This window comes from Chiloscyllium plagiosum, chromosome 37 (assembly GCF_004010195.1).
Source record: "Chiloscyllium plagiosum isolate BGI_BamShark_2017 chromosome 37, ASM401019v2, whole genome shotgun sequence".
Taxonomy (NCBI): domain Eukaryota; kingdom Metazoa; phylum Chordata; class Chondrichthyes; order Orectolobiformes; family Hemiscylliidae; genus Chiloscyllium; species Chiloscyllium plagiosum.
In genome coordinates, this window is record NC_057746.1 from 34,539,557 (window position 1) to 34,560,163 (window position 20,607).

The following is a 20,607-nucleotide window of genomic DNA, read 5'->3' on the forward strand; positions in this document are numbered from 1 at the left end:
GACCACTCACGGCCTTGTTGGGCTTAAGGGTATAGTGAAAAAGTGGGGCTGACTGCAGAGCTGTCATGGATTGATTTGTCCAAATTGTGTCTTTTTTTGCAAAGGAAATGGAGTACAAACTTAGGGCCACTTTCCTGCAGTTGTATGGAGTGTTGGTGTGGCCACATTTGGCTGACCGTGTACAGCTGGAAAAAAGCATAGCACGTCAGGCAGCTTCTGATGAGTAAGACAGTCGATGTTTCGGACTTAATCACTCATCTAGAGTTGAGTCTGTGGAGCCGTTCCCTAGAAAGTAGGAGAGGCTGCATCTTTAACTTACTTAAAGTCTGTGTTAGACAGATCAATATTCAAGGGAATCAATGGCTATGGAGAGGCAGCCAATTCAGTCTAAATGAATGGTTATTAAGTGTCCTGGACTCGAAACGTTTAGTGTTTTTCTCTCCACTGATGCTTTTAGACCTGGAGTTTCTCCAGCACTATTTGTTATTGAATGTCGGAGCAGACTCCAAATATTTAACACAATGTTCAGCACTGTCTCTTGTTCTCTTGGATACGACAGAAGCTGCTTGTGTCTGACCATTTCACTTGTGGTCACATAGTGTGCTTTACAAGTACACGTTTCTCTCAATTATTTTTGGTAGTAGGACATACACTAACCTGAGGATGAATCTTGGTTCCTCACCTCCTCGCAAATGCATGTCGTAAGGATTTATGTAGCTTTGGTAACCTGAGACTTATAGCAAGGATAAATCTCAACCTTTTGGCTGCACCTCAATGGTTTCGGGAGAAATATGGGTAAGCATTCATTAGTATTGCTGCAATATTTGAATAACCTATATCTCTTGCAGTATCCAGTGCTTTCAGCTGCTTGTTATTAACGGAGATCTGTGGAGACACAGATGGACCATCCGCTCCTGACAATTGTTGCGAATGCACGGAGCTGGGTTTTCATTTGTAAAGCTTCCTTGACGTTTAATACTGCCACATATTAACGTTCTAAACATCAATCGACCAGAGTTGAATAACCAGGTTTTTCAGGTGGCAAGCGCAAGTTAAAATTGTGACTACCATGTTGATAATAGCCGTTTTGGAAAGGGTCCGCAGCTTTCTTGAGAACAACTTGTGGCTCTTAAAAGAGCCTTTCCACCGATGTTTTACTAACAGCTTTCAACCGCCAAATCCGTAGAGAGTTCGTCCTTGGCGTTTGAGAGCGTAAACCACATCCATGGCGGTAACAGTCTTACGCTTAGCATGTTCGGTGTAAGTCACGGAATCCCTTATAATATTTTCCAAAAAAACCTTCAGGACACCACGAGTCTCCTCATAAATAAGGCCAGAAATGCGCTTAACACCCCCACGGCGAGCTAGGCGACGAATAGCTGGTTTTGTAATACCCTGAATATTATCTCGTAGGACCTTGCGGTGCCGCTTGGCACCACCTTTACCAAGGCCTTTGCCACCTTTGCCTCTGCCAGACATCACCAGCGAAAGAATAAGACGCGCTCGCAAGAACAGGTGAACGCACAATCCAACATCTTTTTATACCGTGAGCGCGGACCTGGGTGAGGAGGGAAAAGGGGCGGAGTCAAAGAACACCGCGATGCTCTCGCTGCCCGTCCTTGTTCAACGTAATGTATCAAAGTGCTGAATGAGCAAAATAATCATTCATTGTTAACCAACCCATAAACTGCTGAAATGCAGTGAGATGCAATACAGCCAGATTAAACTGATTATTCTTGTGAAATGATTTTATTCCGATGTATTAACAAAGAGACTGTACATTTTACGGTTAAGCTCAGGTCCACATCCTGGAAGGAGGGGTAGTTGAGATCGAGGGGCACCAAAAATGTGTTTCTATTTTCTATTCGTCTTTTACACGTTTTCTTCAAGCCTCACAATTTCACCGCCCATCCCCACCCCCGCAAACACCTTATTGCCATTTTTGTATTGTATTTTCGAAAATAAAATAATTAACTCAAATTGCCGGCTAAAGTGAAAGGAATTGGGCAAATGTTACTTTTAAAACTTAGTACTATTACATATCATTTGCTGTGATCGGTGTGCATGTTTCGGCGAACAGCTCTGAATATTTTAACGACTCGACGTTCTTTATTGGCCGTATCATATTCCTTCTTCATGTCATAATCTCACAATTTCGAAAACGAAAGCTGCCCTCCAGAAGGTTGGTCTCCTCTTGTGAATCTTTGCGTATTTTCAATAATCGTTTTCTCAACTCCATCCAAACTGATTCCATCCAAATTCTGATTATTTCTCCAACTCTAGAGAGATCTCCAGTCACGACCATTATATAGAGTCAGTGATGAATGTAAGGGAAGCAACTGTTTCGCATCATGTAGAAACTCCGTCTTCTCAGAGCTCCGTGAATCTATGGATTTCTTTACCACAGAGGGCTGCCTACGTCGGGCCGTTAAGTATATTCAAAGCTGAAATAGACAGATTTTTAAACAAAAAAAAATTAGAATCAAGGATTATAAGGGGGAAAGGCAGGAAAATTGAGTTAAAGATGATCAGATCAGCCATAAGCACATTGAATCGCGATGCAGGCTCGATGGACTGAATGACCTCTTGCTGCTCTACACCTTATTATCGATGTTGTCTCCATCCTTCGTTAAATACTTTCTGATCATTCCTGCCTTGTTCCGATTGAGAGTGAAGTAGACCATTGTCATAATTTTCTCTTCTATGTCTTCAGTAATCCACTCACACTTAATCACACTGTCTCCTTTTTTCTCTAACTCTTAACAACGATCTGGATTTTTTTTTGGTCTTCATGTCCCACAGCTTATTCCACCCACTACATGTTTTAAGTGCTGAAGTCTTAAACTTGCTTGCTTCTTGATTCATAGTGGGAGTCCAGTCGGGCCTTGATACTTTATTTAGTTGACGCGAGGATTGAACACCCAGGAACATGTCGATGTTGCTATATGGGACTGTTGCACCAATAAGAGTGTTTGACTCGAACAAAGTATTAACTGTACAACCGAAATTCTGTGAACAGTTTTGGACAGCTTGTCTAAGGAAACTGGGATTTGATGCAGTTCAGAGCAGGTTCATTAGGGAATATAGAAGAATGAAAGGTGATCTTATTGAAGCGTACAAGATTTTAAGAGGGCTTGACGGATTAGACATGGAGAAATTGTTTCCCCTTGTGGGAGAGTCTAGGAGCAGAGGGCATAATTTCAGAGTAAGGGGTCGCACATTTGTGATAGTGGTGAGGAGGAAAGAGTGGGTCATTAAGGCTGAAATACTCAGATTTTTAATCATTAAGGGAATGAAGTGTTATGGGAAAAGTCAGAAAATGGAACTGAAGTTTATCAGATCAGCCATGATCTCATTGAATGGCGGAACAGACTCGATGGGCTGAAAGGCCTGCTCCTGCTACTATGTGTTATGTTCAATGTTTGACTGTTGCATCATGGAATGTTTTGATATTTAATTTCCTCTGGCCTCCATGCTAACTCTGGTCTTCTCTTTGGTTCTTCCTGTCTCCCTCGCACTCTTAAAATGCTTTAATTTTCCATTTGTCTTCAATTCTGATAAAAGATCTTTCAATAGGAACCACCTTGTTATCTCTCCTTTGTTGCTGAGTTTTTCCCTTTTTTCCCAGGTTTTTACTTCATGTTTCCAACATTCACAGCATTTGGCTTTTGTACAAATGGGCAGCAGGCCGGATAGAAGCATCAAAGAATTGGGAGAAAAGCTCTGAATATGTGCAACCCTTGCCTTAAAAGGATGGAAATTCCTGATTTGACAACCTAAGTTTTAATTATTTAATATCAGTGTTAAGGATAGCTGTTGGAAACTTGTATAGATGAAGTGCATCTAGTTAAGACTATTGAGTAAGATTCAGGTTCGATTACTGAGTATGATTAGAAACGGCGTAAATCAGAACGCGGAAACAGAAACCAGGTCGCTGAGAATGAAGGCTTTTTTTATGAACAAGGGTCAGACTGCACTCGAAACATTAGCTCTGCTTCTGGGTCCACAGATGAGACAGACCTGCTCCATTTCTCCAACACTTTCTATGTTAGCTTCAGATTTCCAATATCCGTATCATTTTTGTTTTGAGTGCTAAATATTTGATCTTAATACTGCTCCTCAGTTTCGCTTCGTTAAATTTAATTAAATTTGTCACGAAATAAAGATGCACTGCTGCATAAAATACCAACCGTGGTGCAAATCGTCACGACCTTTTACAATGTTCACTGAATTCCCGGGGAGTTAAGAACAACTTATTCATGTTCCGGCGAAATTGGATGAACGTGTCCGTGAACCCGCACATTTGATGTAGTCAAACAAGAATTATTCGCATTTGGTAACATGCCGATGTTTAGAAAAGTTCAACACATAAATTTTAAGCCTTGTAGTGAAAATCTTTTCTAGACCGACTCTGTGAATCCGTTAAGTTTTGTAATGTCGTATAACCTTTACCCTGAGATCTATATTTAGATGTGAATATATTCGTGATCAGAAAATAAAACAGACGGGTATTTTTCAAGCCGTGAAGATGTCACAACTCAGTTGGGACTGCGAGCACTGTCACTCCTGCTAATTTCATTTTTACATGAACTCTGTGCAAGAGACACAATGCACCGTTTGCCGGCGGGAAGACTTAGACTGGGATGTTGACATTGAATTATTCTCGATATTACTTTTAAACATTTAAGAAAATCCTTTTTAACAGTTAGGAATTCCGCTTATCAATTGATTAAAATGCAATAAGAATAATTTGTAAGAAACAAAGTCGTTGTTTTTGATGTGGTGTCCTGTGTGTGTGGGCTGATCAATTAAAACGAGCAGTTTATTTTTATCTTTGGGTCATCCTGAACGAGAAAAAAAGGACACACCGTGGTGACGTAGTTTAACGCCATTGGTTAAAATAACGCAGACCTCTGATTGGCTGTAGCGGTGTACTATGTTTTCAATCCGATTATGCAAATGAGAATACGTGACCGTCACAAACCGTCCCCCGTTGGCGTTATTAAAATTTTCAAACCCGTGCACCCGCACAAGTTAAATTACCAAATAGGGGAAAAACAACATCAAAACAGCCTGAGCTCATAATGGAATTGAAAATGTTTCCCCAAATCTCCTAATTAAGGGCAAACCGCCAGGAGGAAATTGCCAGCAACATACACCTTGACATTGTTCGACTTTAGGGGGAAACTGAAAACTATGACCTCTTTTAGCTTTTGCCCAAACCCGAGGTTGTTTGCACCAATGGACATTTTTAGAAAAAGCAGGGAGCTATCCTCTCCCATCTTAAAATCCCCAGGAGACTACTGAGACTTTTCTTTACATTTTCCCAAGACTTCCAAGTATTTTTTCACTACCCAAAGCCCAGGCCCATTTGTTAATAGAACATTCAGCCCACCCATCCCCTTCCTCCCCAAACCCAGATTTGAGTTGTCCTTGGCTAAACTAATCAACAATATTTTCTATAATTTAAACTGTGGCGTATAATCTGTCCTTGACACATTTCAAAGCATTGCATGGTTATTTTCTCTGTCCTTGTCTGCTATCTTCCATCGTACACCATGACCTGGTTGGGATCTGCTCCCATCTGACCTGCCCCAGATGTGTTCAGGGCAGCCCAGCTAATTTAAGCTAGGTGACCACAAGTTTCTTGTCATTGGCATCATTCCTTGAAATATCAGCCATCTTCCATGTGGATGTTGGTGACAAAAGCTTGCACCTCTTTTTTTTAACCCCTAATCTCAATTACAGCCTTACACTTAAATCAATTCTATTTGGATCTCAGATAAACTCCTGCTTTTCTCTAATCCCTTTCCTAGCCTGGCTGTTTATTCACCCTGAATCTTATATTTATTCCTGTTCTGGGCTCCATCATATATTTTGCCTTGAGGGTTTCACTTCCCTCCTTTATACTGCTGGCTGTTGAAAGGAATTTTTCCTCACATTGCACACATTTAAATTATTAGTCGCAGTGTGTGACTAACAAGGGAATCATTCACAAGGGAATCCAATGGTTACTGGGTACAGGAGGTAAGATGGAGTTGAGGCTACAATCGGATCATAATCAGACTAAATTACAGAGCAGGATGGAGGGGCTGAATGGCAGCATCTCTGAATCACAGTGTTAAAGATCTGTTCCTCAAATTTAAGCATATAAATAGTCTAAACTGAGACCTCTCTAAAGTATTAAGGGAGTGTCACAGAGTTCCTTGTGCTGAGTCTATAGCAACACTCCTGACATGATTAAAAATCAGACAACACCAGGTTATAGTCCAACAGGTTTAATTGGAAGCACTGGCATTTGGAGCGCCGCTCCTTCATCAGGTAGTTGTCAAAAGCAGTGCTCCAAAAGCTAGTACTTCCAATTAAATCTGTTGGAATATAACCTGGTGTTGTGTGATTTTTAACTTTGTACACCCCAGTCCAACACAGGCATCTCCAACTCCTGACATGAACCTTGAATATTCATGACAAAGAGTCTTGAAGGAGTAATGTGGTAAGCTACTTGTCACAAAGTATGCAGTTTCTCTCCTCTTGCAAACATAACATTGATAAGACTATGTGAAGTTCACATTCTGCTCCACAGTAGCCCTCCAATCTCTGAAAACATTGATTGAATGGGAAAGGCAATAAATGGACCTTTGTAAGAAGAGAGAGAGATTATCTACACAGAGGTTTTATATTGTCAAGTATACAGAATGAAAGGTTTCATTTTTTGGTGGTGAGTTATTGTCAGTGAGGTACTAAACTAAGTTGTAGTTTGCTTGTCACGTGAATGGAGATAGTCTTACTTAAAAATAAAAGTGTGGACATTGTCCTAGTTCCCTAACATCAATACTTTATTTAAGCTCATGGGACCTTCTTAGTGCACCAATTGACTTACCTATTCCTCAATGAAAATTATAGTGGTTTCAACTTATTTCATTGGAGCACTATAATGACATGAGAGCAGCTGTACAAATGCAAGTATTTCATAGATTTCTTATTTTTTGATTGTTCATAGAGTGTAGACACTTCCCCACTGCTGTCCTATTTCATCATTTACCTCTCCTTTGAAAATGTTTCTTCTTCAAAACCAACAGCCCTTGTGATACTGGCATTCCCTCAGTACTGTTCAAGGGTTTTGAAACAGCTTAGATGAAGTATCCTTGGTATGAGGGACAGATTGGATCACACGGTGGCTGAGTGGTTAGCACTGCTGCCTCACGGCGCCAGGGATCTGGGTTTGACTCCAGCTTTGGGTGACTATCTGTATGGAGTGTGCACATTCTCCCTTTGCCTGTGCAGGTTTCTTCTAGGTGCTCCAGTTTCCTTCACCTGTGCAGATCAGGTGAATTGGCTATGCTAAATTGTCCATTGTGTTTGGTACATTAGTCAGGGGTAAATATAGGAGAGGGGACTGTGTCTGAGTGAGTTACTCTTTGGAGGATCGGTGTGGACTTGTACGGCCAAAGGGCCTGTTTCCATACTGTAGTGAATCTGATCTATTAAGACTGTCTGTCTTGGGGAAATGAATACTGTCAGGAGATTTGATGGAGGTTTTCAAAATCATAAGGGATCTGTACAGAATAGATGAGGGAGAAATTGTTCCCACTTGTGAAAGGATCATGAGTGAGAAGACACAGTCAATTAGTTAATGAAGTAAAAGTGAGAAAAAAAGGAAAGGCCTTTTCACACAGTGAGCTTTTATGGTCTGGAATGCAGTGCCAGAGAGTGTGGTGAAGGCAGGTTTGATTGAGGCATTCAAAAGGGAGTTAGCTGGTTATTTGACAGGAAAAACATTCAGAGTTACAAGGAGAATATAGAACATAGAAAAGTACAGCACAGAACAGGCCCTTTGGCCCATGATGTCGAGAAGGTCGTGGAATGGCTCAAACTGAATGACTCATTTGAAGAGTCAGAGCAGACATGAAGGGCCAAATGGCCTCTTTCTTTACTGCAAGAATTCTGTGGTCTCTATAAATCAAATCAGTATGGCGTGTAACTCTGACGGGAATAGAGAATCACTGATGTTCCCATGTTATTACGGCTTTATCCTCTGGGAGGTCACAGAAATGGAAAGGAGATGCTGTCAAAAGAAGCTTGATGGTTTGAGGCTGTAATTGTGTATATGGTATAGATTTCAGTCATAACATAGATATTGAATCAATATCTGGGATGGGTTCTGATCAATTTTTACTGACAACTACCACATTATTTGCAATTCCTTGTGCTAAATCCATCCTGCCTAATGGCAAACAGCCCCAACATGAACTTTGAAGATTCATAATGAAACGTTTTGGAGGAATAAAGTGACAAGCTACTTGCCACAAAGTATGCAGCATTTCCTCTGCTCTTGCAACCGCAAAACTGATAAGACTATACACAGTTCACTTTTGGCTCCAGAGCAGCTCTCCCATCCCAAAAATATTGAATGAATAGGAAATACAATAAATGCACATTTGATAGGAAAGAAGAATGACCTACTCAGAGGGGTTGTATTTTTAAGCAAACAGAATTAGCAGTTTCATTATTGAGACTCTCCACAGAACTCATTGCATGTAATTTCACCATTTGACCAAATAGTAAGCCATTAGATTAAAAGTGTAGTTAGGAATAATGTGGAGGAATGTCAGGAATAATAATGAAACAGGGCACTTTCATCCAAGTGTGAGGAAAATGTTAGTGTAGATCTAAACACTTGTAATGGTTGATAAGGACCTCGATTTATGTAGAAAGCAGGTAGACAGTTTCTATAGCACACTAACTTCTAAGAACTAAAACCTGCACCAATATTTTACCTTGCAATTTCTTTTGGTACAACTTATTAATTCACGAGTGTTGCTGGTTAGGCCAGTATTTATTGCACATCTCTAATTGGCCTTGCAAAGGCTTCTTGAGTTAGCTTCTTGACAATTGCAGTCTATGAGGTGAAGGATACCCAAAGTGTTGTTAGGAAGGAAATTCCATGGTTTGATCCAGTAACAGTGAAAAAATAGAAATATATTTCAAAGTCAGGATGTTTATGATTTGGAGAGGTATTTGCAGATAGTGATATTCCCAAGTATTTGCTGCCCTTGTATTTCTAGGAGGTAGTGGCCACAGGTTTTGAAGGTTCTGTCAAAGGGTTTAAGTAACTTACTGCAGTGCATCTTGTAGGTAGTACATTCTGCTGCCACTGTCCATTATTGATGAAGGGAGTAAATGTTAAAGGTGAAGGACGTAGTGCCAATATAGCAGAATATTTAACCTGGAAACTGTCAAGCTTCTTCAGTCTTGTTGGAGCTGCACTCATCTAGGCAAGTGGGGATGGTCAGAACCTGAGTTCATTTGTGCAGAATAGAGTCATAGACTCTGACCTGTTGCTGTATCCACAGTATTTGTATGACTGGTCCAGTTCAGTTTCTGGTCAATGTCAACCCCAAGACATTGTTAGTGGGTGATTCAGCCATTGACTCTTAACAGGTGATAAATATTTAGAAGGTCTTTTGTTGGAGATGTTTTTTACTTGACATTTGTGAGGCATTGAATATTACTTGCCACTTCTCAGCCCAAGCCTGGATATTATCCAGATCTTGTTACATTTGAACATGGACTGCTTAAGTATCTGAGGAGACCAAAAAAACTGCAGATGCTGGAATCCAAAGTAGACAAGCTGGAAAAACACAGCAAGCCAGGCAGCATCAGGAGTTGGAGAAGTTGATGTTTCGAGTACACCCAAAACGGTGACTTTTCCACCGCCTGATGATGTCTGGCTTGCTGCATTGTTCCAGCCTCCTGCCTATCTACTCAGTATCTGAGGAGTCATGAAAGATGCTGAACATTGTGCAATCATCGGCAAACATCCCCACTTCTGACCTTATGAGGAAGGGAAGGACATTGATGAAGCAGCTGAAAATAGTTGGGACTAGGACACTGACCTGAGGAAATTCTGCAGACATGTCCAGGTAATTCCAGTGAGGATCTTATATTAACGAAGACATCAATAATTTAGGCATTGGAGAAACTGTGAATGTCCATCATCTGTCAGCTTAGGGGGAGAAATTATCACACTCCTCAGTCAGGCTATATAAATGCTAAACCACTGACTCACATATATTTTTAGATAAAATATACAAATGCAGAGACCTATACATAAATCATATTATAACAATTAATCATCTGAAAATAAGGCAGGTTCAGTCTTGAAAGTACCTGCAGGAAATATAAGGTCTACCCGCTTCTTCTGTGTTTAACTTACAAGCTAGGATAAGAAACATTGGCAGGCTGTTCAATGAAAATGGAAAAAAAATGAGCGTCTGATGACAGAGCTCCATCCTTTCATTCATTATCTTCACACTGGCATTGTTCAGTAAAATAGTTGAATGGTGATGACAGAAGTTTTCCTGCTCCCAGCACCTATTACTGATCCCAAACATCAGCTACAAGCCAGCTGAGTTTAGTAAACATACAGCTGAGATCAAACTTTGTTTTTATTTGTCAAAATGATTCTGATTTTCACTGGAGAGAGTTGCTGAGCATTTAGAGTAGGAATTACATTGCCAATTTGGAGGAATCTTCTGAGCATATACTGACAGTGAGGAATACTCAGCCATTGCTCATGCATTTTGTTTGTAATTTTGCAGCATTGTTGATGTCCCTCAAACCTAGCAAGTAGAAAGTGTAGCTCCTTGCCTTTTTTCTTAATTCACTTGCAGGATATGGATAGGCCATCATTAATTGCTCAGAGAGCAGTTAAGAGTCAACTTCATGCTGTGAATCTGGAGTCACATGTAGGCCAGGCCAGAGAAGGATGGCAGTTTCCTTCCCAGAGGATATTACTAAACCAATGGGCTTTTCCTGACAATAGATTTCATAATTGGGCGGCACGGTGGCACAGTGGTTAGCACTGCTGCCTCACAGCGCCTGAGATCCGGGTTCAATTCCCGCCTCAGGCGACTGACTGTGTGGAGTTTGCACGTTCTCCCCGTGTCTGCGTGGGTTTCCTCCGGGTGCTCCGGTTTCCTCCCACAGTCCAAAAGATGTGCAGGGTCAGGTGAATTGGCCATGCTAAATTGCCCGTAGTGTTAGGTAAGGGGTAAATGTAGGGGTATGGGTGGGTTTCGCTTCGTCGGGTCGGTATGGACTTGTTGGGCCGAAGGGCCTGTTTCTACACTGTAATGTAATCTAATCATAATCTAATCTAATTATGATAAGGCTCTTAATTCCAAATTTTTATAGAACTCAAATTCCACTATTTGCTGGGAAGGGATTTGAACTCAGTTCCCCAGGACATTACTCTCAGTCTTTGGATTAACAGTCCAGTGATAACACCATGAGGCCTTAATTCCAGATTTTTTAATTGAGATTTTCAGACAATTGGCAATGGATTCATAGTCATCATGAGACTCTTACTTGCAGTCTTTTAAATTTAGTTCACGTTCCACCATCTGCTGTGGCAGGATTTGAATCCAAGTCTGGGTCTCTGGATTAATAGTCCAGCAAAAATGCCACTAGGCCATTGCCTCCCAATTTTGCTGCCGAAAAGCTGCCTTCCTGACATTTTGCTGTGCATGTTGTGTTTTAGGATAGATAATCACCTTGATGACATATAAAGAGAGATTTCATTTAAGCCCGTGTTCCTGATTTCTCTAAGCCATTGAATGTAAGGGTGGATGGGCAGACCAGAGGACCTCCTCATTGCTTGGCCTAAAGTGGCTGTAAATTGCTTTGGATAGTCAAGGGGATTGTTTGGCTAGACTGCCCGTCTCCCCTGCGGTTCTTTATTTCACCCAAGTGTCCCTGCAGCAGGGATATGTTTGATATCTTTCACAGCTGAGGGGGTACGAATGATGGTGGAATTTGTTTATTATCCCTGGAAATCATGTTTTAATTTGACAAATTTCCTTCAAAGATTTTGTTTTTTTGCAAAAAATAAAAAGGTACCTCTTTCAAAGGGTCTAATCATTTATTTGAATCTAACATTTTTCTCAGAAGAATTACATAAAAATATTTTTGGGGACACTAGTATTTCGAGATTAGGCAGACATCTGCACTGTTACATGCTGCAATACATTTAGCATTATGTATAACATTGGCATTCAATTTGCGACTTCAGCTAATGTTGGAATAGACTAAGAGTGAACAATGTGAAGGAGATGGAAGTAAATGATTTTGGGTGACAGAAAATGTCTTGGTTTCACATTCAGCTAGTGTTGTGAATACCCTGGTTTACCTCAGCTAGTAACTGTATGGGGAGAGGTACTTGGGAATGCAATATTCAACGCAGTGTATTTTGAAACCAGAGTCCTGACCAGCTTTATTGTATTTAAAAATTGCAAAGCTGATTAATTCAGATCATGTTCTCAACACCCAACCAACTCCAACAGACATTAAGAACACCATTCTTAGTAGCTGTGACCATGTTCTCTTCTCATTCCTCCTAAAGTTCCTCAAACTCCCTGCAAACGTTAATGTTGCATCTTCCTGCAGCTTGTATATGATGTCCAGCTCAGTGGAGGACTGCTCTCCATTGTTCCCAAGTCAGTACAGAGTGCAATTTAAAGCAAGACAGTATGGTATTGGTATTCGACTATTAACCATGTGACCCAGACTAATGCTCTGGGGACATGGGCTCATAATTCACCATGACACATAGTGATGCTTGATTCAACCTTTTAAACATTCAGATTTGTTGTGAAAACCCATCTGGTTCACTGAGACAGTGAGTGAAAGCAATCTGCTATCATTACCTAGTCAGGACAACATGTGACTCCAAATTCATAGCCATGTGGTTGACTTGTGACTGTTGTCAGGGCCATCTGGGTTCAGCAATAAAGGCACAAGTGCTGGTCTGGATAGTGATATTCATATCCCATGAATGAATAAAGAGCCTATCTGCCAAATTGTATCTTTCTATTCTTGAATTATGACCTCAGAAATTCCTCATGGATCCAAATCCCTATCTACATACTGCACAGTGGCGGCACCATTGTGTCAGTTGACACATGACATTGCCTCTCGACTACTAACCACGTTCTCTCAATTGCCCATGCTGTCTGATTGTTTGCCCAGCATTAGGCTTGGATGAGTTACAATTTCTTTCAGTTAAACAAGCCCTCAAGGATGAATCTGACCTGACCAGGAAGACAAAAGTAGTTGAGTTGCATTTGGCAATCATCAATCAACCCAATTATAAATTTAATTCTATTAAAATCAATGTCACTGCATGTTGTACTTCTTGTGTAAGTGAGGACAAATATAATATAGTGTTTTGTGTCTTGCCCATGTCCAATTTCATTAAGAAGGTAAAAATAGGATGCTTGTGGAGCAGTGGTAACTTCATTACACCTGAGCCAGAAGTCCTACTTGCTCCGAGGTGAGTCACAACATTTCTGAAAAGGTTGATTTGAAAAATATGTAAAATAACTGTGGTTCTTAAGTGCCATTCATTACTGACCCCATTAACAAACCAGAAAATAATATCTTCTTTAAATAAAGCATTCATTTTCTTGGTTATACGATTAACAACCAAATCAGAGAGGTGCTGAGGAGGCATGCTATTATGCAGTGAATTGAGGTGTTGCTTGAAAGCGTGATGAAAACACATGCACTAGAAAGTTTGAAAAGGTATTGGATAAGTACTGGAGGAGAATATTTCAGGGCTGTGAAAAATAACTGGGGAGTGAAACTAATTTGAGAAATGGTGCAAAATGCTATCATGTGCATACAGGGTTTAAGAGCCTTTCTCTTTGTAGGAATAAACCTACTGCAGATGCTGGAGATCTGAAATATGAACAAGAGTGCTGGAGAAGCTCAGCTGGTCTATCAGCATCTCAGAACTGAAGAATTGTTACATTGGAATTGAAATGTTAATCCTCTCCTGTATCCATAGCTGCTGCCAGTTTCTCCATGACTTTCCATTTTCCATTTTCATTCCTCTAAGTAGTCTGAAATCTATGGAAAATGGAAAGTTATGGAGAAACTCAGCCAATCTGGCAGCAGCTATGGATACAGGAGAGGATTAACATTTCATAAGCTAAATTGCATATTTTGCTCGGCTGGGTGATCACAGTATTACCTTTGCACCAGGGTTTCCTTGCTTATGTCTGATTCCTGATTGGTTCAGCTTGAATATCTCTTTGAATTCTGCAAAGATCACCACACTCAAGACTGAATTTACTGCAGCATGTGACAAGATTTAACGGGGCTATCACTCATCACATCAAAGCTAAGTATCTGGACTAGAAATAGCAAATGCTGTCGACAATTAGCATCTGCAGAGAAGCTGACACTTTAGTCCTGAGGAAACAGATTATTTAAGTGGGGTTATTTTCGGAAGTACAACAAAGGCTGAGGGGGGATCTGATTGTGGTGTATAAAGTTTAGTGGTGCACAGATAGTGTGATAGATTCCCTTCAGTAATGGAATCAATAAGCAGGGACATAAGCAAGGATAGGTGATTTTGAGATAGCAATTTTGACCAGAGGGTTGGTTTGGTAATGGAACTCACTGCCTAAAAGGGTGCTAGAGGTGGGAAAACTCAAAGCTTTTATGATAATGAGCAATTGATACGCCTTAACGGTGGGCGACAGACCAAATGCTGGAGAATGCAATCAGAATAATTGGATGCTGGATGACTTGGAGAGACGATGGGCAGAAGGGCTTCTTTCAGTGTCGTAAAAACTCAAAGGCACTATAAAACCTAATTGGACATAGTCATTTAATTCTGATTCCCTCTCCATAGTTTCTGGATTTGTGAAGCCTTTCTTTTCTCCTTCCTTTTTTGGTACCCATGAATTATGTTGGATTTCATGTGCTGTCGTTCCCCCCACCCTCACCCTGGCCCACCCATTTCTCTCAGACCATGTCAAAAAGACTGGGAGTATGGCGGGAAATCTGAAATGCTTCTGATTGGTCCATTGGCATCCATTGTTCTGAGCACACAATTGATACATTCAAATAACATGTTCTTGACCAATAAGAATCACCCGCTTTCTGATCCCTCATTTACATACACGGAGCTATTAAAGCGGGCACTCAAAGTGACTTTGTTCACCATAAACTACCTTCATTTAACAAGATGCCTGAAGCAGCGGCCAAGGGCATGGCGCCCAAGAAGGGTCCCAAGAAAGCGGCAACCAAGAAACGCGTCAAAGGCGAGAAAAAGCGCAAGAAGAGCCGGAAGGAGAGCTATAGCATCTATATCTACAAGGTACTGAAGCAGGTCCACCCTGACACCGGCATTTCGTCTTCCGCTATGAGTGTCGTCAATTCGTTTGTCAACGACATTTTCGAGCGAATCGCCTGCGAGGCCTCCCGCCTCATCCGCTACAGTAAGCGGCAGACTATCTCCTCCCGGGAGATACAGACCACAGTCCGCCTGCTGCTCCCCGGTGAGCTGGCCAAACACGCTGTCTCCGAGGGTACCAAGGCGGTCACCAAGTATACCAGTTGCAAATGAGGTGTCTTGCTAGACGATGTTAAGAGTAAAACTGTTAGCCCAAAGGCTCTTTTCAGAGCCACTCAACAGTATCCAAAAGGAACTATTGCTCATTTCGGGAAGAAATTTAAAAACCTTTACCCGGACAGTTTGAATTTTGATCGTCCACTGCTTACAGTCAATTTTATCAGCGTTTAGTTTTTACATTGTTTTTACGTTTAATGGTTTTGTAATTGTACTATTAATTTAAAATAGATTGTTTCTAATGGCTGGCTGTCACTGTCCTGGCTACCGCAAGATAAATAAACACTTTTTAAAAATATTGTTATTGCACTTTGTATTTCACTTTTTCAGCAGACAATTCATGGCGTGCAGTCCAGTTTCGTTTAGTCGTAATTTTACCTGCGTTTTATATTATATGTTTAAATTGATTGGATTTGTAATCGATGTACCTTTCATTAACTTAAAGAAGATTGTGGTTCCTGATGTTTCGCCGTCATCGTCCTGGTTGTCACACGTTTATTATAGGAGCAGGAGAATCGACGTTTCGGGCATAAGCCCTTCAGGAAACACATTTTTCAGCCCTGATCTCCAGCATCTGCAGTCCTCACTTTCTCCTACACGTTTATTATATACTAGTAGCTGCATTTTTATGCTTCACGTTTCCAGGAATATATTTGCCATTTTGAGTGGAGTGTAGTCCTTCATTTAGTCCCAATTTTACCGCGTTTTATTTTTTACTTATGTTTAAACTTTGGTTTTTGTAATCGATTTCCATTTCACGTAAACTAAGTTGTGGTTACCGAAGGCTCACTGTCAATGCCAAAGTTGTCGCAAGTGAAATACATTGCACATGATTTGGAGATGCCACTGTTGGGCTGGGGTGTATAAAGTTAAAAATCACACAACACCAGGTTTAATTGGAAGCACTAGCTTTCGGAGCGCCGCTCCTTCATCAATCAGTTGGTTGTTCATCAGGCCCTTCATCAACCACCTGATGAAGGAGCGTCGCTCCGAAAGCAAGTGCTTCCAATTAAACCTGTTGGACTATAACCTGGTGTTGTGTGATTTTTAACTTTGTAGATTGCACGAGTTTGTTGTATACTGTTAGCATATCTTTGTGCTCCACATTTCCAGCGATATATTCGCCCGTTTGAGTGGTGCGGTCGGTCAGGCCGTGTTTCGGTTGCCAGCGTGTCATGGTTTGGACTTAAAGTTAACAATCTCTTATTGTTGAGCCCGCTCCTGTTTTAGAAACCGTACCATTTTAATTTGTGGGCGCTTTTTTTCCCGCTCTTTTTCGGTTTTGTGCCGGGACCGGGGGAGGGGGGGGGGAGTAGGGGGGGGGAGGGGAAGGATTGAAAAACTTACCAATGGGGTATGGAGCTTTATCGAGTTCCCAGCCAATGAGAAGGTGGCGACGGCACCCTCGTTCCTATAAAAGGAGCCTCCAGGCTGTAGCTCTCGCAATTGGAGTTAGTTGCAAGTATTCGGAGTTGGACGGAAATGGCTAGGACTAAGCAAACAGCGCGCAAATCCACTGGGGGTAAAGCTCCTCGAAAGCAGCTGGCCACAAAAGCTGCTCGTAAGAGCGCTCCGGCGACTGGTGGGGTGAAGAAGCCGCACCGCTACCGACCTGGCACTGTTGCTCTGCGCGAGATCCGCCGCTATCAGAAGTCCACCGAGTTGCTCATCCGTAAGTTGCCCTTTCAACGCCTGGTGCGAGAAATCGCCCAGGATTTCAAGACGGATCTGCGTTTCCAGAGCTCGGCCGTCATGGCGCTGCAGGAGGCGAGCGAGGCTTATCTAGTGGGCCTGTTCGAAGACACTAACTTGTGCGCTATCCACGCCAAGCGGGTCACCATAATGCCCAAAGATATCCATCTGGCTCGCCGTATTCGTGGGGAGCGTGCATGAATTCCCTGTTAGTTACGTGCATCAGACAAACGAAACCAACGGCTCTTTTAAGAGCCACGAATTCTTTTGGTGAAAGATTGTAGTGCCGAAATATTACTGATGTGTATGACTGTGAAAGGTTTTAAATCAGCCTGATCCGGGCTAAAGGTCTGGTAAGGCTAGTGAGGAGAAGTTTTGATGTAATTGTGCGCTTTGTAAAATGAAAGCACAACGTTGGACAAAATAGTGGTTAATTAGGACAACAGCTAAAGAAAAATTCAGATGGAAGCACCTTATTTTTTATTTTTGTACATGAATAAAATGTGCTGAGGTTAAAAGCAAATCTCAGCAAGAGCTGGGCTGAATGCTCGAATTCAGTAAAATATTTGTCCCCAGTATTACCTTTAACTTTTCAATGGCACTGGCAAATCGCCACAAAAGGTGTTTCCATTGCTCCAAGGGCCTTCAGTTCAAATTTAAACCAATAGCAGTCAAAAGTTCCTCAGAACCTTAACGGCATGTGGAATCCACTCATGTGACCATAAGTTTATAAAGTTCAACTCCAGATTATTTACAATAGTTTTATAGTTTATACCATTAGACATCAGGAAGCCTCCAAATCGTCGCTCCTGGACCACCTAGTTTCTGCCCCTCTCCCTTTAAATTTAGAGATTTGAAAGTAACCGAAGACAAAAACTTACGAAACCGAGTGCCCGAATAGAATTATAAACTTCCGTGTAAATGAATTTGGGCCATTGCAAATGCGTGGAATTAGACTTCAACGGTCAGAACATTTCGCTTACATTTTGTTAGTCAAGAGTGCAGACCAATGCCTTTTTTTTAAGATCAAAATGATCCCAGAATTTAACAGTCCATGCATGTTAAATAGAAAAGGGTCCTGGGACGAGGGGAAAGTGATTGCTTCACAAGAGGGCAAGATATTAAAAAGGTGAACTAAAAACTAAAATCACATTACCGCTTTGCTTTCCGCGGCCTCTCTTTGGTCACTGCCGCCTCCAAATGTTCCCTGACTGAACCAACATCAGCCTGAACCAAGCGTCAGTCGGGCAAAAGACGGACAGTGAACGCATTCCCCCTCAAATTCCACTCACAGAAGATGCTCAGCAACGCTTCCAATCTTGAACTTCTAAGCCCCATCACACAACATACCCCATTTCCTCAAAGCATTCATTTAAGTTTAATTTGTATAACAACACAGCAAAAATAAAAAAATATAGAATATTCAGAACGGAGACTATGAATCGAAGTGACATACGATCGTTGGTATTTGATCTCAAAAGCCGTGCTCCTGTTCTTCACATTACTTGCTAAGTATCCAGTCAGACGTTTAATTTATTGCCGTTATTTTCAACCTATTCCTAGAAATCATATCGACACTAAATTAATAAAATTATTTCCCAGAGGGAAAATGGAAGAGCGATCACGCATCAATTTATTCAATATTACATTTCGAATCGACAGTCTGGTTAAACTCTTTAGGAGGAATTGAGCGGCTCTGAAAAGAGCCTTTGATTTTTATTTCGTTGTTGCGTTGAACTGATGTTCGTTCCTCAGATCTCACCCTTCAGGCGTAGACCTTGCTGGGGTGCCCGGTTTTCTTGGGCAGCAGCACGGCCTGGATGTTGGGCAGGACGCCGCCCTGGGCGATGGTGACCCCTCCCAGCAGCTTGTTGAGCTCCTCGTCGTTGCGGATAGCGAGCTGCAGGTGGCGGGGAATGATGCGGCTCTTCTTATTGTCCCGGGCCGCGTTGCCCGCCAATTCGAGGATCTCTGCAGTCAGGTACTCGAGAACTGCAGCTAAATAAACGGGGGCACCAGCCCCAACTCGCTCGGCATAATGCCCCTTACGCAGCAGGCGGTGGATTCGACCCACCGGGAACTGTAGGCCGGCTCGGGATGAACGGGTCTTAGCCTTAGCCCGACCTTTTCCTCCGGTTTTACCACGACCGGACATTCTTCAACTTATTGAAACTTGCTAATGTTATTTCAGCACCTTCGATGGAATATCAGCGCGGCCCACTCCCCTTTTATACCATTCGGTGGAATGCAAAAGCGGACCTTTCTCATTGGTTAATCTAGCCAGCGTTGTTTCGGATTGGTCGAGGAAAGCTGAAACCTTTCCAAATGTTTAGCGAATGGGAAACAGCTCTCTTTTCATCCTCAATTTGCATATTCATCACCAACGGTTGTGGGACAGATATAGGATTTGGAATTAGTGACGCTGGAAGAGCAGAGCAGTTCAGGCAGCATCTGAGGAGCAGTAAAATCGACGTTTCGGGCAAAAGCCCTTCATCAGGAGCAGTCATTGTTTTTACCTACAAATAGGACTTGGCCAATTCTGAAGATGGGTCACCGGACCCGAAACATTAACTCAGTTCTCCTCTCTAGATCATGCCAGACCTGCTGAGAGTATCCAGCATTTTCTGTTTCTCTTTCAGATTTCCAGCATTTGTAATTATTTGATTTATTAGAGGGTCTTCTCCCCCGATCAGAAACAAAAATAATACGTTGCAAATTCAAACCCCATAATCCTTCGACCCCGTTATCAACCAAGTGCCTACCTATTTCTATGATACATACACTCAATGACTTGTCCTCCACAACCCTTTATGGTGATAAATTACACAAATTAATCATCCTCTGGCTGACGAAATTCCTCCTGGTCTCAGTTCTAAAGAGTCGTCCTCTCACACTGAAATTGTGCTCACGGGTCTTAGTTTCTTACTACTGGAAACATCTCCCTGTTCACTGTAATCAGGCCTCTCGTATTCTCTGCGAGTGTTAGACGGTGAATAAAGTGCCAAACTGTTGAATAATCAGCGAATTATAAGTAATTTTTTTCGCTGGCTATTCAACTGTTGACACTTTACTCAGCATCTAATACTCTTGGTCACCTTTTGTGACACTCCACTCACACCACTTGTATAATCTTTTGATCTCTCTGCCTATAAACCCTGTGACTGTGTGCTTCTCCGTTAATGCAACTGACGAACGGGTGGCTCTCTAAAAGCTTGTGATTTCAAATAAACCTGGTGGACTATCATCTAGTGTTATGTGACTTCTGACATTGTCCACCTCAGTTCAACACTGACACCTCCACATCTTCAAAAAAAGGTTGCAGTCACCCTTTATATCACCAGCTAGCTTATTCTCATATTTTATTTTATCCCACTTATTTTTTTTTAGTTGTCTGTTGGTTTTTAAATGTTTTCCAAACTGCTGGCTTCCCACTAAAAGTCGCCACATTGTATGCTTTTTCTTTTGCTTTCATACTGTATTTGAAGCATGGTTGC

At 41.7% G+C, this 20,607-nt stretch overlaps 4 protein-coding genes across 4 annotated transcripts; 2 read left to right on the forward strand and 2 right to left on the reverse strand.

Moving 5' to 3' along the window:
• Window positions 1–1,167: 1,167 nt before the first annotated feature.
• Window positions 1,168–1,479, reverse strand: LOC122541185 (histone H4-like). Its single transcript, XM_043677811.1, has one exon. It carries the CDS (start codon window positions 1,477–1,479, stop codon window positions 1,168–1,170), a length of 312 nt encoding a protein of 103 aa, XP_043533746.1.
• Window positions 1,480–15,033: 13,554 nt separating this feature from the next.
• On the forward strand, window positions 15,034–15,699 carry LOC122541512 (histone H2B 1/2/3/4/6-like). The gene has a single exon (XM_043678332.1). The coding sequence runs from the start codon at window positions 15,038–15,040 to the stop codon at window positions 15,416–15,418; it is 381 nt and encodes a 126-aa protein (XP_043534267.1). The 5' UTR covers window positions 15,034–15,037; the 3' UTR covers window positions 15,419–15,699.
• Window positions 15,700–16,878: 1,179 nt separating this feature from the next.
• On the forward strand, window positions 16,879–18,519 carry LOC122541509 (histone H3-like). Its single transcript, XM_043678330.1, has one exon. It carries the CDS (start codon window positions 16,904–16,906, stop codon window positions 17,312–17,314), a length of 411 nt encoding a protein of 136 aa, XP_043534265.1. The 5' UTR covers window positions 16,879–16,903; the 3' UTR covers window positions 17,315–18,519.
• A 143-nt stretch (window positions 18,520–18,662) lies between these two features.
• Window positions 18,663–19,293, reverse strand: LOC122541511 (histone H2A-like). The gene has a single exon (XM_043678331.1). It carries the CDS (start codon window positions 19,266–19,268, stop codon window positions 18,879–18,881), a length of 390 nt encoding a protein of 129 aa, XP_043534266.1. The 5' UTR covers window positions 19,269–19,293; the 3' UTR covers window positions 18,663–18,878.
• Between the last annotated feature and the right edge of the window lie 1,314 nt (window positions 19,294–20,607).

What these genes read in the sequence shown, in the direction of transcription:
- LOC122541185 (XM_043677811.1), bottom strand. Translation starts at nt 1,479, where the DNA reads ATGTCTGGCAGAGGCAAAGGTGGCAAAGGCCTTGGTAAAGGTGGTGCC.
- LOC122541512 (XM_043678332.1), top strand. Translation starts at nt 15,038, where the DNA reads ATGCCTGAAGCAGCGGCCAAGGGCATGGCGCCCAAGAAGGGTCCCAAG.
- LOC122541509 (XM_043678330.1), top strand. Translation starts at nt 16,904, where the DNA reads ATGGCTAGGACTAAGCAAACAGCGCGCAAATCCACTGGGGGTAAAGCT.
- LOC122541511 (XM_043678331.1), bottom strand. Translation starts at nt 19,268, where the DNA reads ATGTCCGGTCGTGGTAAAACCGGAGGAAAAGGTCGGGCTAAGGCTAAG.